Genomic DNA, 15,887 nt, shown 5'->3' on the forward strand with positions numbered 1-15,887 from the left:
TGTTTAAGGGCGCGGATGGGGGAACGAGTGCTGGCCCCTTTCCCCTCGGTCCCAGAGCCTGGGCTGGCCCCGGCGGCCGTCAGTCCCGCGCCGTGATGAAGAGGGCGGATGCCCCCCCGCTTCAGCCTCGCCCCCTCCCCAGCCGCGCTCCCTCTTCGGGGTGCGCTGTGTGCCCCCCGCCCCGGACTAGTGTCCGGATGGGGCCCGGCTCCTTTGAGGGCGCGGCGCTGGCTGGGGTCCCCGGTGGGGGGCAGGACTCGGGAAGCAGCGGGCGCCTGGGCAGGGCCAGGAGGGGTCGGTGCGGCCGCAGCCTTTGTCCTGCCCGGGGGCCGGCTTTGCCCCCGTGCCCGCCGGGGCGGGGCGGGGAGGGGCGGGGGAGGGGCGGGGGCGGGCTCTCTCCTCACGTGCTCCCCGGCTCGGCTCCTCACCCTGGGCTCCCGCCGCGGGGGCTGGACGCGGCTCCCTCCTTCTGAGCTCTGGGGGCGGCCCCGGCCCGGCCCCGGCCCGGCCCCGGCCCCCATCGCGGCCCGGGAGGGAGACGGCAGAGGCTGCGGCCCCCACCTTCCCGCACCCCCGGCCCCCACCTGCCCGCGGCCGCGCCTGGCACCCCCCCCGGCCCGGGTCCCGGTCCCGGCCCCGCCTGGCTCCCGGCCCCGCCTGGCCCCCCGGCCCGGGTCCCGGCCCCGCCTGGCTCCCCCCGGCCCGGGTCCCGGCCCCGCCTGGCACCCCCGGCCCGGGTCCCGGCCCCGCCTGGCACCCCCCGGCCCGGGGAGGTTATGAGGGCAGGATGAGGCGGACGCTCTGCGGGGTGCTGCTGGCCGCCGTCCTCGCCGCTTCGTTGCCACAGCCCGGTGAGTGCCCCCTCCCCCAGTCGCCACCGCAGGGCCCCGACCCCAGGATCCTGCTCCTGCCCCTCCCCCGCCAGGCCCTTCTCCTCTTCTGCAGCCCCGGCCCGTCTTCCCTGCCCCCCCACCCAGATTGCAGTATCTTTTTGCTGCATCCACATTTTTCTGCAGTGTGTGTGGGGGGAGCATCGAGTTTAGGAGTGTTGAGGTGTGCCAGGCAGCCATCCACCCACCTGTCCCCATCCAGACGGCCTTCCTACCCCGGCCACCCCCTTGTGAGATGCCCAGGTTTCTCCCCCCCCCCATGGGACCTTGGACAAGGGGGTCTGTGGTGAGGCTTGGGCCGCAATAGAGGAGGGCCCATCTAGTCCTTCACCCACTGCCCAGCACAGCCATTCTCTCTCAGCAGGTGACCCTACCTCCTCGAGTCTCCACAGGTGACACCACAACCCTGGGGCTCTGGGGAGCCCATCCTTCTGTCCATGTGTCTGTCCCAGTCCCCGTCCCCTAGCCCCTATGGTGGCCAATTCCCCCTCTAGCAGGTGGCCCTGTCTCTGCAGGTCTTGGTGGAGCGGCCGGGCCAACAGGAGCCCTGCAGTGGGGGAAACAGCCCTGGGACAGGGGGCTGCATGCTTCTGAGGTCACCCATCCCAGCCGCCTGGTCGGGGAGAGCTCTGGGAGAGAGATCAGTAAGCAAGAGCTGGACACCAGAGCCCGCAAGGAGCCACCTGGGGGTCCGGTGAGTGGGGTACATGAGGAAGGGAGCAGGGTTAACTGGCCGTCAAGTTTGGGGAGAGGAGTGACTTCCCTAGACTCCTGGATGAAGGTCACCCATAGGACCCACCTGAACCCTTCCAGCTCTTCTCAGGAACTCTGGGTCCTGAACTCAGGACTGACTCAGTCCCTGAGGCTCTGCCTCTCAGTTTCCCTTTCTGTAGAGAACTGCCAAGGCAGGAGGCTGGGGGGAGCTGATGAATAGTGGGATCTGCTAAGGTCCGGACTCATTTGCAATTGCCCTGGTGAGCTAAGTGCTTAAAAGAGTTGGTGGGGAAGGCATCACTTAAGTCCTAAACTCTCCATTCCAGTCTCTCTGATCTACCCCATTTCCCTGGCTTCCAAATTCCTTTTCCTTGGGGAGGGGGCAGTTCTTTTACAAAATAGGGCTAACTTTGGGCCTGGTTCAGATATGAGAAGGGAGAGGTGGTGATGAAACTTTGAATCAAGAATTAAAGCTCCTGGGTTCTCTCTTTGACCTGAAATCTCTGAGGACATCTCAGTTCTATTTCTGGCTCCCTACTTTAGAGTGGAGGGGACTTGTCAATCCTTTGTCCTTCCTTCCATTGAAGGCAGAGTCTGGGGAAGTAGAGAAAGTGCTTTGAGATCCCATTAAACCATAGTCTGCCAAGCACTCCCACCCTACCTAGCTCCCTTTCAGTTACTGTCCCCTAGGGTGTCTCAGAGGAAGGTTAGGAATGAAGGAGATTAATTGTAATTAATATTTAATTAATATTGTGTGAATAATAACCATCAAGATGGAATATTCATTTGGAGTTCTGGGTAGTCTTGAAGCTTTGGGGGAGGAGGTCAGGTCTCAGACCCTGAAAAGGAGATTCAAAGCCTTATGGAGGATACTGGGTGGGACCAGCTTATACAAAACTCAAATTTGAAGAAGTACTTAGAGGATGTATCTGAGGCCTGGAAACTTTTTTTTTTTGGTGGGGGGAGGAAGGGGGAAGGAGAGCAGAGGGGATATATGTTGAGGGAGGGGCAAGGGGAAGTGGGAAATGGAGACTATCATTACAGACATCTGTCAGTCTGGCATCTGTCCCTGGCTAATGTATTTGGTTAAAAGCTCTAAAGGGGAATGGGGGGGGGGGGCGGTGGATGTGGTGGAAGAAGGGGGAGGATTGGAGATGGAAGAGAGCAGGAAGAGAACATGCATAATAGATGGAATATCACTCAGGGTGGTGGGAGGGGGGCAGGAGGGGGATAGATTAATGGTCCTGAGAGCTTGGAAGTGGAGAGAAAGAAAGGGGTCTAGTCAGACTCTACTTTGGTCTCCTGGGTTGAGGAGGGAAAGATAGGGGAGAGGAAGGACTGAAATGGTTGAACAAGAGGCTAGACATGTAGGCTTCTGAGTCTTCAGTCTGGGGGGGGGGGGCCTAGAAAGGAAGCTGTGACACTAGATGTCCAGCTCCTTGTTCCATAGTATGATAGCCTCACTTATACACTAAGTCCCCCTGAAAAGAGATGGGGATGGCAACTGGAGTCTATTGACCTCTATATCCCTTGGGCCAAGGTGGCATTCCTCCAGCGGCCACCACTCTCAGCTCTGATGGAGGTTGACCTGGTTGGAGGACAGAAAGAGGGACAGATTTGAGAAGGAAGACAGATGGGAGTGGGGGGATGGAAACAAGGACACCAAAGCTAAGGAGATTCTTGCCTCAGCCTAATTTTCTGAATATTTGATCTAAAATGGATATGGTGCTTAGCTGTGTGGCCTTGAGCAAACCACTTAACCCCATTGCCTTGCCAAAAAACCCCTAATAAATAAGCAACAAATGAACGAATGAAGGAATGAATGAATGAATGGATGGATGAATGAATGAAATGGATATGGTGAGAAAGAGATTGGACAACTGGGGTTTATTGAGACATGAGAATCATTGTCAGACTTCCAGCTTTACATGGTGTTTTACATACATTATATCACTTGATCTTCACAGTAATCTTTTAAATAGGTGCCATTATTATTCCCATTTTACAAATGAAGAAACTGAGGTTGAAAGATTTCTTAACATAACTTTCTTTAACATAACTAGGTGTTTGAGGTAGAATCTGAACCCAAGTCTTCCTGACCTGAGTCCACTCAAATCCTAGCTATAAATCTAGAGCTGGAGTTGCCCCCTCCAGGGCCTCCTTGCAATCCAGAGCACCAGTAGATTCAAGGAGACACTAAGGGATTGGGATCAGGAAGAGACTGGAAGCCCAATCCCTTGGCTTCTGTCCTGTCAAATATTTTGGGCTAGAAATATAATACTTTGTTTTTCCTTGCCCTTTGGGAAGCTTATGGTCTTCTTGGGGAGGCAAGAGTATCATTCAAAGTACCCAGCCTTGCCCAGGACATCATAAGGCACATCTATTTTCCTCTTTTCAATTCTTGCTCCGTTGACCTTTCCAACCCAGGCTTTAATGTGGATTAAAGGGGACAATTATGCTCAGGCCAAGGTCCCTTCCCTTTCTTTATTACCTCCTGGGGCAAAAAAAGGGACCAACTCCTCCTCTCCTCTTATTTTTTGTTATTTCCCAGCTTTCAAAACACTGACTCAGAGAGTAAAGGGCAAGGGGATGCTGTCCAAGCTTATGCCTACCTGGGGAAGTGTTCCCACCCATATAGATTCTGTCTTGTAAGTTACCTGGTCAGAGGTGGACCCTGAGATTTTGGTGCCCATGTGATAAAAGATGAACCTTTGAATAGGGATATATTTGGACAGCATTTGGGGTCCCAGGTAAACATCTATGTTTAGGAGGCCTCCTAAGCAAATGGGAGCAGTGTGTGTTAAGAACAGATAGATAAAGACCTGCTAAGGATAACATAATCAAACTGAAGGAACCCTGTTAAAGACTCAAAGGGGTGTGTGTGTGTGTGTGTGTGTGTGTGTGTGTGTGTGTGTGTGTGTGTGTGTAAACGAAAAGGAGAAAAAAGGGAAAAAAATAATAGTAGTCTACAAGTTAAGAGACCTGGATTCAAATTTTCATTCTAAGTGTGTGATTCTAAGATCTGACCTTTTTTCTTTCCTAAATGGCAAAGTTGGACTACCTGGGCTCTGTCAATAATAATTTCACAGCTTTATAGCTAGTATTAATTCATCCTCTTCATTTTATGAACACTGAGGCTAAGGAGTTTAAATGAATTGTCCAACCTCCCAGAAGTGGTGAAAGGTAGAACCAGTATTTGAACTGTGGTCCTATGGCTCCAAAGCCATCTTCCTTTTCTGTGGCACCATCTTCTTTTTCTCGTCCTTTATAGATACCGAGGAATCCTGGCATTGCCACTAACTCATTGAATACCTTTGGGCAAATGGCTTCTCCTGGCCTAAGCTTCTGTTTCCTCATTTATAAGCTGAGGTGGGTTTACAGATGATCTGGGAGTGTCCTTCCAGCCCCAGCATTCCCAGACAGGATGGTATCAGCAAACAGTTGGGAAACATCCATATAAGTTTGGAACTAGATTAGAACCAGGACTCAGAGAATCCCAGAGCTTCTTGAGATATAATTTACCTTAACATCAGAATAGGTTCTCAGGAGCTAACAACAGACACTCCCTTCCTCAATGGAGCTGAAGAAATCCAGTCAAAATTTAGGTTTACAGGGGAGTAAGTATAAAAAGGCAATACAGATTTCTCAGGGAGCCAAAGAGGATTCTAAGAAAGCTAGACTCAATCAAGAGCCTGGATTCAAGACTGAGGAATTTCTAAGTGGAGCATATTACTGGGCAAGGCTGGACTCCATAACCATGGTTGTGTATTTGGTATTCCCAGCCTGTCTGTCTTCTTATACATCCTTATGCCTGAAGCCCTTGGTATCCCTGACTTTGTTGTGGCAGAGGAGCTATATTATGAGCTATGCTGGGCAGGGTTGCCCAAAACAAACAGATCTTAGTGGAGAGTTCTGACCAAAAAAATTATTGTCCTTGGGGTTTTCCTGGCAAACCACTCCAGTACCTTTGCCAGGAATACCCCAAGGACGATAATGGAGGAGTGAAGGGCCTGACATTTTACAGTTCACAGGATTGTGAAGGACATGGAAGAACAACTGAACAACAACAGCAAAATTACTGGTCTGAGAGTGTGTTGATAACAATACCTTGTGCATGCCTAGGTAACACAACTTTCACATCCAATATCCAGGATTAATATTTTATGGATGATGAAAATGAGGGCTAGAGAGAAGTGACTAGTCCAAGATCACATAGTAAATTGTGGCACATTAGTGGCTGAGCCAGGATTAGAATCCAAATCTCTAGGGTTCCTTTGGCTATATTTTGCTTTCATCTAATAGAAGGCCTCTTTTTTTTTTTTTTTTTTTTTTTTTTAGTTTCAAGGCAATGGGGTTAAGTGGCTTGCCCAAGGCCACATGGCTAGGTAATTATTAAGTGTCTGAGGCTGCATTTGAACTCAGGTACTCCTGACTCCAAGGCCAGTGCTCTATCCACTGCGCCACCTAGCTGCCCCAGAAGGCCTCTTCTAACCATAAATCTGAAATTATGATATACAAAATCCTTATAGTCCAATGATCCCTCTATACAGATAAAGAAATAAGAGGAGAGAAGACCTCAAGTGAAATGAGTAGAAGAAGAAGAGGAGGAGGCATTGTTATCCATCCAGATTTCCTTTATCTAAAGGCCAGGACAAGTAGAGGAGGACAGTGCTGAGCCCTGCCATTGAGGAGGAAGATTTCATCTGACTTCCATTTGGGGCTCACCATTCTAGTTGCTTTAAAAAAAATATCCTGCCATGTGCTCAGTTCTGAGGCTGGGAAGAGGCCAGGAGTGTAAGGGATTATTGTGGTTGTTTATCCTTCATTCTTAATCTCTCTCTCTCTCTCTCTCTCTCTCTCTCTCTCTCTCAAAGCAATGGAGTTAAGTGACTTGCCCAAGGTCACATAGCTAAAGAACTATTAAGTGTCTGAGATCAGATTTGAATTCAGGTCCTCCTGACTCCGGGGCCGTGTACGCTCTATCAACTGTGTAACCTAGCTGGCCCCTTATCATTCATTATCAAAGGATGATGTCTTGACTTGTGAAACACCATAGGTAGGGCAGTTCAATGGCTCAGAGGATTGAGTACCAGGTCTGGAATCTGAAGACTCATCTTTGGGAGTTTAAATCCAACCTCAGTTACTTTCTAGTTGTGTGACCCTGGGCAAGTCACTTAATCCTGTTTGCTTCAGTTTCTTCATCTCTAAAATGATCTGGAGGAAATAGCTCCTGTATCTTTTCCAAGAAAACCCCAAATGGAGTCATGAAGAGTCAGACAACAACAGGGCTCAGTATCAAAGATTGTGGAGTTCAGTTGCATGAATGGGAAGCTTCGGTGACGAGGAGAGGAGTTTTATATCAGGGCAAAAAGGTCAAAATGAGGATTCATTTTCAGACACAACTGGGCCAGGGTTGGGAATGGTGAGAAGCTTCAAGGATCAGGGCTCAGTGTTAAGATGGGTTCAATATCATGGATGATGTCTCAGTGGCAGAGGGTTAATATCAGTTGGTAAACAGTCAGTCTCAGGGCCAGGGGCTTGGTGTCAGAGACTGGAATATCAAGAGATCAGTGTCTGGGTTAGGTGAGTTTTAGTGTTGAAGAGAAGTGAGGGTGGTTAGTGTCAAGAAGGGCCCAGGAAGCCCAGTCCCAATGGGGTTCAGAGCCCATTCACTATCTTTTTCTTCATCTTGTCCCTGATTCTTTCTAGTGACTCAGCTGCCCAAAGTCCTCTTCCCTTCAAGACTGCGACCCTGCAGAGAGGTGACTTTGTCTTCAGAAATATAGGTCACTTCCCATCACAAGAAGATTGTCCAAGTTCCTCTGTGGCCTTGGCATGTTTCTGTGTCTATGACTAAGTGGGCCATCAGTTTATTCCTCAGAGTAAGGGTTGATTTGCCCTGGGATTTGGTCCGTGTGATGAAATGGGGATGGCTTCCCATTTGACCTCTGAGACATCTGGAGTCTTTTCTTTGCTGCCACTACCACCACCATGCCAAAGCCATAAGTCAGAGAGTATTGATTTCTTTTGCCAAAGACTAGACCTTTGAATATTGACCTTTTCCCTGTCCTCTCTGGCTTCCATGTCCATTGGCTTCTAGCACATGCAGGTGGTTTCTGGGATCATAGCACTTAGAACTCAGGAGGGGGGGGGCCTCAGAAGTCCATATGATTATAAATTGAGGTATTCGAGGCTTGCCAAGTCCAGCCCTTTCATTTTACAGAGAACAGAATGGAGGCTGATAAAGGTTAAGTGACTTGTTTAAGTTGAGACAAGTAGTAAGGGGATTCTTTTTATCATTTCCTGCTATATCCAAATCTCTTCTTTTTTTCCCCAACCAACCTCTGTCCCATTCTTCACACTTACAGTTAATCTTATTCACTAAGATGGAGTCCATCCAACCTTGAGTTCCCCTCAAGCTCCTCTTCTCCATTCTTAGCATCACAGGCATAGAGATTTAAAACTGGAGGGGTCCTCTCAGGTCATTTTACAAATGACATAATTGTAGTCTGGAAAGACTGAGTGACTTGCCCAGGGTCACATGGGCCCTTCTCCCACCAATGTATGTACTTTCTCCTATCCTCTCTCACCTTCTCTAGGACCTTGTCTCTCAGAGCTAGGATCCTACAGTTCCAAGTCTCATGACTTTCCTCTCTACCATTGTCTGTCTGTCTCTCTGCCTCATCTCTATTCCTTACTGTTTTTGTCTATCTCACCTGGGTTTTTCCTATTTACCTATCAATATGTTTAAGTCTCCCTTTAGCCCTTCTATCCCATCCAACTGTCTTGTCTCATCATCATCACTGCTAAACTAATGTAAATGATGCCCCAGCTTCCTTGCTATGAATTCTGACCTCAGTCTATTGCAATTAGCCTCTACCTGAGCCACTCCATGGAAATTCTTCTTTTAAAAGCCCCTGGTGATCTCCTTCTCACCCAATCCAATAATCTTTTCTTAGTTTTCATTCCTCTTAACTCTTAGCAGATTTTGAGGCTGCTGACCACTCCTTAGAACTAGATACTCTTCTCTTGGCTTTAGAAACTCGACACTCCCAAGGTTTTCCTACTTCTCTTTAACTGCTTCTCTTTCCCCAATCATTCTCTCCTTGGGCAATCTCATCCATGACAATGGATTCAATTTCTCTCTGTCTCTGTCTCTGTTTGTCTGTCTCTTCTTCTATGCTTCCTGTCTCTTCCCCCCCTACTTCTGTCTCTCTTTTTGCTTCTCCTTTCCCCTACTTCTGTCTCTGTCTCTCTGTCTTTGTCTCTGTCTCTCTCCTTTATTTCCTCTCTCCCCTTCCCCTACTTCTGTCTCTCTGCCTGTCTTCTCTTTCTTCTTCCCCTTACTTGTCTTTGTCTCTCTCTTTCTCTTTCTTCTTTTCTGCTTCCTCTCTCTCCCCCTATTTCTATCTCTGTCTCTCTGTCTCTTTCTTCTTTGTTTCCTCTCTGTTTTTCTGTCTCTGTTTCTTCTTCTTTTCTTTCTCTTCTCTTTTCCTGTACTTCTGACTCTGTCTCTCTTCTCACTCTTCCCTCGATTGAAATATGCCACAATCAAATTCTGTCTACTGTACTATCATGCTCCCATAATCATGCTATATTCCCTTTACCTTAAGAGGGGGAACATGATACAGTGAAGACATGGGTTCAGATCTTGTCTCTGATACTACCTGTGTGAATTTGGGGCAAGTCACTTGCCCTCTCTGGGCCTCAGCTCCCTCATTTGTAAAAGGAGGGGGTCAGACTAGATGGTCTTTCAGGTCCCTTTCCACTTTAAATCTATGATCCTGGAGTTTCCCTCTGACTTGTTTAAAACCCATTTTGCTTGTTGAATCTTCCAGGTAGCCTTCCTTGAAGCTTCTTTCAGTCATGATTTCTTGAAGAAAACTTCATGAAGCTCACATGATACTTTGCTTAGCACCTCCCTAATGAATTAATTACCATGTATCGATTCCAAGATTTAAGGGACCATAGTGGTCCAACTCATCCAATTCCCCTCTTTTTTGTAGATGACCAAATCAAAGACTAAAAATAGTGAGTTGACTTAGGTAAGTAGGCCCTAGGAATGTAGGTAGTGAATAGCAGAGCCAGGATTCAAACTTAGACCATCTGATTCTACCATCATCAACCAGGATCAAGCCCAAATACCTCAGTTCTTCACAATTTGGCCCTCCAGGTGCCAGATTGTCTAGGGCAGGGGCCATGAATGTCTGTCCTGAGGTCTGGCACTACTATGGCAACCGCAGGTGGGACACAAAGATTTTTAGGATTGAATTAAATGTTTGACCAAATATGGCAGGCAAATGATGTTGTAAATTATCCAAATGGCTCTTTGCAGAAAAAGGGTTCTCCATATCTGGTCTAGGACCTCAAATGCTGGTCAGAAGTACTGGGATGGCACTGAAATTCTTTGAATGGGGGAAGGTGACATTTTCCATGGGAGGGCAGAATTTTAAGTGTATGGTTTTCATGATAAGAAAATTCCTTTGGATGAAGTATAGTTTCTCAAATAGATTATTACATTTTTGGTCATTGGACAAAGATCACTTTATATCTGCAGATGGTCTGAGAAGTGTGTAGTTTTAAAGACCTCCAAATACTTCTCTGCCACTCTTCTGCCATCACTGCAGAAGTGGAAGGAGTTTAGCTAGGTCTGGGGTCATTCTGTTTAATCTGCTTTGTGGATCACCCTGGCCCCATTGTTTCTCATCTCATGGACAATCATCATGCCAGTGTTGAACCTCTCCAGATTTGACTAGAGTGGTCCTTGGAAAGCAGACACAGTGTCTGGGAGGTGGGCAGGTCACATGGAAAGACCAAAGGATAACACCCTAGCAACCAATTAGTCAATAAGATTTGTCAAGGGCTTTTTGCATGCCCTGGACTATTTGAGTCCCTGGGGATATAAATATGGTGAGAGGAAACAAGCCCTATTTGAAAGGACCCTAGGGTATCCACAAATTGGTAAAAGAACCAGATTCTACAAATCAAGTCAACTTTTATTAAGCAATTATTTTGTGCTAGGTGCTGTATTAAGTGCTGGGATACAGAGAAAGGCAAAAGCATGGTCCCTGCCATCAAGGAGCCCACATTCAAATGGGGGACACAACATGCAAATAACTACATCACTAGAATGTGTGTGCAAGATACAGTATAGAGGAAAAGAGCTGGATGTGCAAGAGTTGGATGAGAATCACACTGGATGAGAAGGAGTGGATGGGCTGCAATCCATCCTGGGGAACAGAACATTTCACTAATGAGGGGGTGCAACCAATGAAATATAGAGATAAACACATTAGGGAAATCACCTCAGGCTGTGTGACTTTGGATTAGTTTGGGCTTCAAATGACCTCTGAATCTCCCTTTATTCCAAAATATGTCAAGTCCATGTGAAGAAGGGAGGAGCCCGAGTCAGTTAGACAAGTTGGAAAACTTTTCATTATCCAGGAATGTAGAAATAGATGTCTTGGTTAGATGGGAGGTTTTAAGAATGTAAAAGAAAGATTGATAGAATTTGATAATTAATTGATTGGGTGTATGAGAAAATACATCCTTTCACTCCTTTGAAAAGATGGAGGTCCACATGTGCTGAACATTGCAAATTTTTCAAATATATTGATCAGTTTTGCTGTTTATTTTTTCTCTTCCTTTTCCTTTTTTTCTTTAAAATGTTCTTGGCTATATGGGGTGACTCTCTGGAAAGAGGAGGGGAGAATTTAGTCAATGTAAAAAGAAAAGTTATCAGTAAAAATTTATCTTTAAAAAATGAAAAAGTTGATTGGATGTCAAGGGTGAGATGAATGAAGGAATCAGAGATAGATCCTAGCCTCTGAGGATAAAGATGATCTTGTTAGAAATAGAGAGGTCAGGAAGAAAGGGTGGGGCTGCTGTTGAGAGGAGGAAGATGAGTTTGGTTTGGGTCCAGTTTTCACATCCACTGTAAAAATTACATTTGAGGTGATAGCAGGACTCAAAAATTGAAAGGCATAGTAGACAGTTGGAGATGTAGGTTTGGAACCCAGTAAAAAGACTGGGTCTGGAGATGAATATTTGTGAGTGATAGCTGAAGTCATGGTAACAGAAGAGCAGGAAGTTGCAGATTATGTCTGGGGGTATAGCACAGGGAGACAGTAGGAGGGGGAAGAGGAGACCTCAAAGGGAATCAATAAGTATAAGTCAGAAGAGTAAGAAGAGAGCCAGGACATTAGAGAGACATTAGAGGTCGGGGGAGATGCAGGTCAAAGGAATGGTCCGTGGTATCGAATGCAGCCGAAAGGTCATCGGGGATGAGAGCAGATAAAAAGATATTGGATTGAGTAATTAGAAGGTCACTGGTAACTTTCCAGAGAGCAGTTATAGTCGAGTGGTGGGGACAAAAGCCAGATTTCGAGGATTAGGGACCTAATGGATTGTCGGGAAATGGAGGTAGCAAGTATAGACCACACCTTCAAGAATTTGGCAGTGAATGGAAGGAAACAGAATGAGAGCATTTGGATCATGTGAAGATTTGTTAGAGCAAAGTGTTTTAGCTTAAAGGTACAAGGAAAGAAGGACATTGTGCAAGAAAGAGGGTAATTGAAGTGACAAGATTCTAGAGAAGGTGGGAGAGAATAGGATGAAGTTGTTTTATCGTCATTCATCCTTCATCCTCGAGGAGGACCAATGACAAACATAGATTGATGGGCCAGAGGCACTGTGACATAATGGAAAGAAAGATTTAGAAGCAGAGAAACTGAATTCAAATTCTGCCTCAAATACTTTCTAGTTGTGTAGCCTGGGGCGAATCACTTAATTTCTCTAACCTTCAGTTTCCTCATCTTTAAAATGAGAGCATCTATCTCTGTTGTAAGGATAAAATGAGAGAATCTTTAGAACCCAGGTTCTGATTGTGACTTTGCTGCTTACTTCCTCTGTGGCCTTGAAAAAGTTATTTACCATCTGTTGGTATTATTTTCTCCATTTGTAAAATAAGGTGATTGGATTAGAAAAACTTTAAGTCTCCCAGGTATGATTCTCCACACAGTGGGAAGTCAAATTCATCTGCTGAGAATAATAAAGATGGGTCCAGGAGACCCTGTCCCTTGGATTTTCTTAGTTTTTTTTTTCAAATAAATGAAGTTCATTGGCTGGGTGCACGTGGTATGACTGGAAATGAATGATTTTTTTTAAAGGCATCAATAAAGCATGAATTTTTTAAGTTTCAAGAATGTTATTGATATTTTTGTTTTGACATCACCTTCCTTTCTGAATATTACAGCTTCCTCCTCTCTCACTCCCTTGTGCCCCATCTATCCCATATAGCATCAAATAAAAAAAAGCAAATGATTCAACAGAACTAACCAATACACCAACTGAGCCTGATGGTATAGAGAGAGTTCTGTATCCATCATCCCCCACTTCTGCACACACATTCCCTCAATGCTAACCACACTTGGTCATCATAATTACATAACCTTCACATCTACTTTAAAAAAAATTAAAGACAAGCTGGTGGAGTGGGCAAGAACATGGCTAGACTACCAAAATCCCAAAAGAAACTAGATAGCAAAAATTTGTTGTGGCCAAGTCTGCACCCTGCTGTGACCTTGCCTAAGTAATGCTCCATGACCTGGGAATAGGACTGAAGATAGCAGATGGTGGGGATGACTCAGGCCTAGGCAAAACCAGCTTCAATGGGAGTGGGAAAGCTAAGGAAGTTGTAGGGTGACCCTGAGTGCCAGAGAAGGATGAGGTCTGGGGAGGGGTAGGGTGGCTGGTGGCAGAATGGAGATGGAAGGCTAGGAACTTGGAGGTCGGGATGTCTAATGGATTGTCACCACTGACAATGAAAATAATGGCAGGAGGCCAACTGGAAAATACATATGAACCAGGTTTTCAAGGGATGTGGATGTCAGTAGGAGACAGGAGTGAATGTGGAAATACCGATGTAGTCTGATAGCATGATGAATGAACCCGATGAGGTAATGGCCTAGGACCAAGGATGGAAGTGAACTTTCAAACTTTCTTCCAGGGATGTGGGAGAAATAGACAATAAGGTTATCATGGAAGAGTCAGGAATTCTTCACATAATGTCCATAGACCCCTTGAATAGATTTCGGGGGGGGGTGGTCCATGAATCTGTATGGGAAAACAATTGCACCCTTGTTTCAATATAATGATTTTCCTTTATACCCCTATACATTTTGTTTTATGCACTTAAAATCATTAACCTGAGGATGGATCCATTGGCTTTACCAGACTGTCAAGAGGGATGTTTGGCACAAAAAATGGTTAAGAATCTCTGCCTTGGGGTGGCTACGTGGCTGGTGCAGTGGATAAAGCACCAGCCCTGGAGTCAGGAATACCTGAGTTCAAATCCGGCCTCAGACACTTAATAATTACCTAGCTGTGTGGCCTTGGGCAAGCCACTTAAACCCATTGCCTTGCAAAAAAAAAAAAAAAACCTAAAAAGAAGAATCTGGCTCAAGGTTAGGAGGAAAGGAAAATTTTGAAAGAGATAGAGGAGATTATACCCTACTGAGTGACACTAGCTCCATCAGAGGGGTCAAGGGGTTGGAGGTGAGACCTGCTAGGAGCCATTGAGGCTGAGCTAGATTAGATTATTTTGGGGAGCTGACAGTGGCGGGGTCAGGTTTCTTCCATGGAGTATGGAGGGGAAGAGAGGGATGTTGGTGGTATAGGATAGGGTAGGTTAAGGAACACTGGATAGGCAGTCTGGTTGTCTGAAGAATTGAGAAGAAGGAGAGTTAGGTACACATAAGTAGAAAAATCTCAACCTTGAGATTTGAATGAATTGGTGGCAACAAGCAGAAGCTGTTATATCCAAAGGAGGGATCCACATCCCACTCCTAGGGAATCGGAACTGGATCTTCTAAAGACTGCTCAATTGGGGGACAGGAAACCTTGTAGCCTATAGCTGGGCTAATGTAAATATAGTTTTATTTTATAGTTTTATTTCTCTCTTTCCTAGACATTGATCCATCTGTGTCCTATACCCCTCTGAGGGACTGAGATGGATAGGGACTGAGTCTCATCTGACTGGGATGTCCTTGAACATGGGGACTGAGTCTCTTCTATCTGTTTTGAAGGGTCTGGACCTCCTCCTTTCTCTGGATCTCTCCCTATCTCAGACCCTCTCCACAAGGGATGTTCCAAATAGAATGGGGACAGATGGATTGACTGATTCCCCTGAGAGTGTGGGAGGTTCAGTCAGAGCTCCAGAGCTTTGCCATCAGAACTTTACCAGAATCTACCACCACCAATATCCCCATTTCTCCTTTCTCATCTCCCCTTCCCCCAGCACAACAGCACAGGAAACTAACTGGGCAACAGCCACACAGCCTTCGAATATCAGTGTAAAAAACATCTCATTTTACAGAAGGAGGAAACTGGAGTCCAAAGTGGTTTGTTCATAACCAGTATCTGACAGAATGGAGATTCAAACCCAGGTCTTTAGATTCCTAGTCCTGTTTTATTCATTTTTATTGTTCTCTGAAAGTGATTGTGGGAAAGAGGAGGAAAGTAGAGCTTTTTCCAGAAGGAGAAACTGAGGATGGAAAGATTAGTCCTTGGGAGTAAATTGGAGAAAGGAATCAAGGGGTCTTGGCTGTAAGCCCTGCTGAGAGTATTGGGAGTAGATGGAAGGGTTTTAGGGAGAAGGTGAGTTTGAATCATTCTGACCAACAGAGGTGGGATTGTAAGGAAATTGATGGAAATGATACCTTGTCCCCGATTATGTGCCTGGTGGAGGTCCTAGGAACTCAGAAATGGAACCCTTGATCATCTCAGGGATGGAGGGCAATGGAGCAGTTTTTGCTTTTTGGGAATCAAAGAATTTGCCTCTTTTCTTGAGTCCCTCATAGACTCCCTCAAGGACCCCAACCCTCTGGCTTGTTGCTTTTCTCACCCTCCACATTCAACCTGGCAGTCCAGTCCCTCACTCTACCCCCTTCAGACCCACCACAGAGGGCTCAAACCATCTTGTGCCAGGCTGCTCATCCCCACTCCCTTCCCTGATCTCTCCTTCTTGTTCTGGAAACTGCAATCAAATCAGGAATACCTTTCTTGGGAAGGAGAAGTCAATCACTCATCCATTATCTCCTCTCAATATCGCTGTGACTCTCCAGACAGAAATACCTTCTCTGGCCTGATATGTGTTGTTTTCCCTTATTAGAATAACAACTTCTTGAAGGGAAGAACTGTGCTTCTTGTATTTGACTTCCCAGCATTTAACATGGTGCCTGTATTATGTTTAATAAAATTTTCATTCATTCATTCATTTATTCA

The 15,887-nt window shown here is 46.2% G+C and overlaps 1 protein-coding gene across 1 annotated transcript in view; it reads left to right on the forward strand.

Annotated features, from left to right (window-relative positions):
* The first annotated feature begins 734 nt into the window (after nt 1-734).
* Nucleotides 735-15,887, forward strand: part of ADAM11 (ADAM metallopeptidase domain 11) — a 36,861-nt gene continuing 21,708 nt past the window's right edge. The window contains exons 1-2 of the mRNA XM_074224326.1: nt 735-851; nt 1,406-1,584. Of these exons, the coding sequence (XP_074080427.1) occupies nt 788-851; nt 1,406-1,584 (243 nt within the window). The 5' untranslated portion in view covers nt 735-787. The remainder of the gene's footprint in view (nt 852-1,405; nt 1,585-15,887) is intronic.

This window comes from Macrotis lagotis, chromosome 2 (assembly GCF_037893015.1).
Source record: "Macrotis lagotis isolate mMagLag1 chromosome 2, bilby.v1.9.chrom.fasta, whole genome shotgun sequence".
Classification (NCBI taxonomy): Eukaryota; Metazoa; Chordata; class Mammalia; order Peramelemorphia; family Peramelidae; genus Macrotis; species Macrotis lagotis.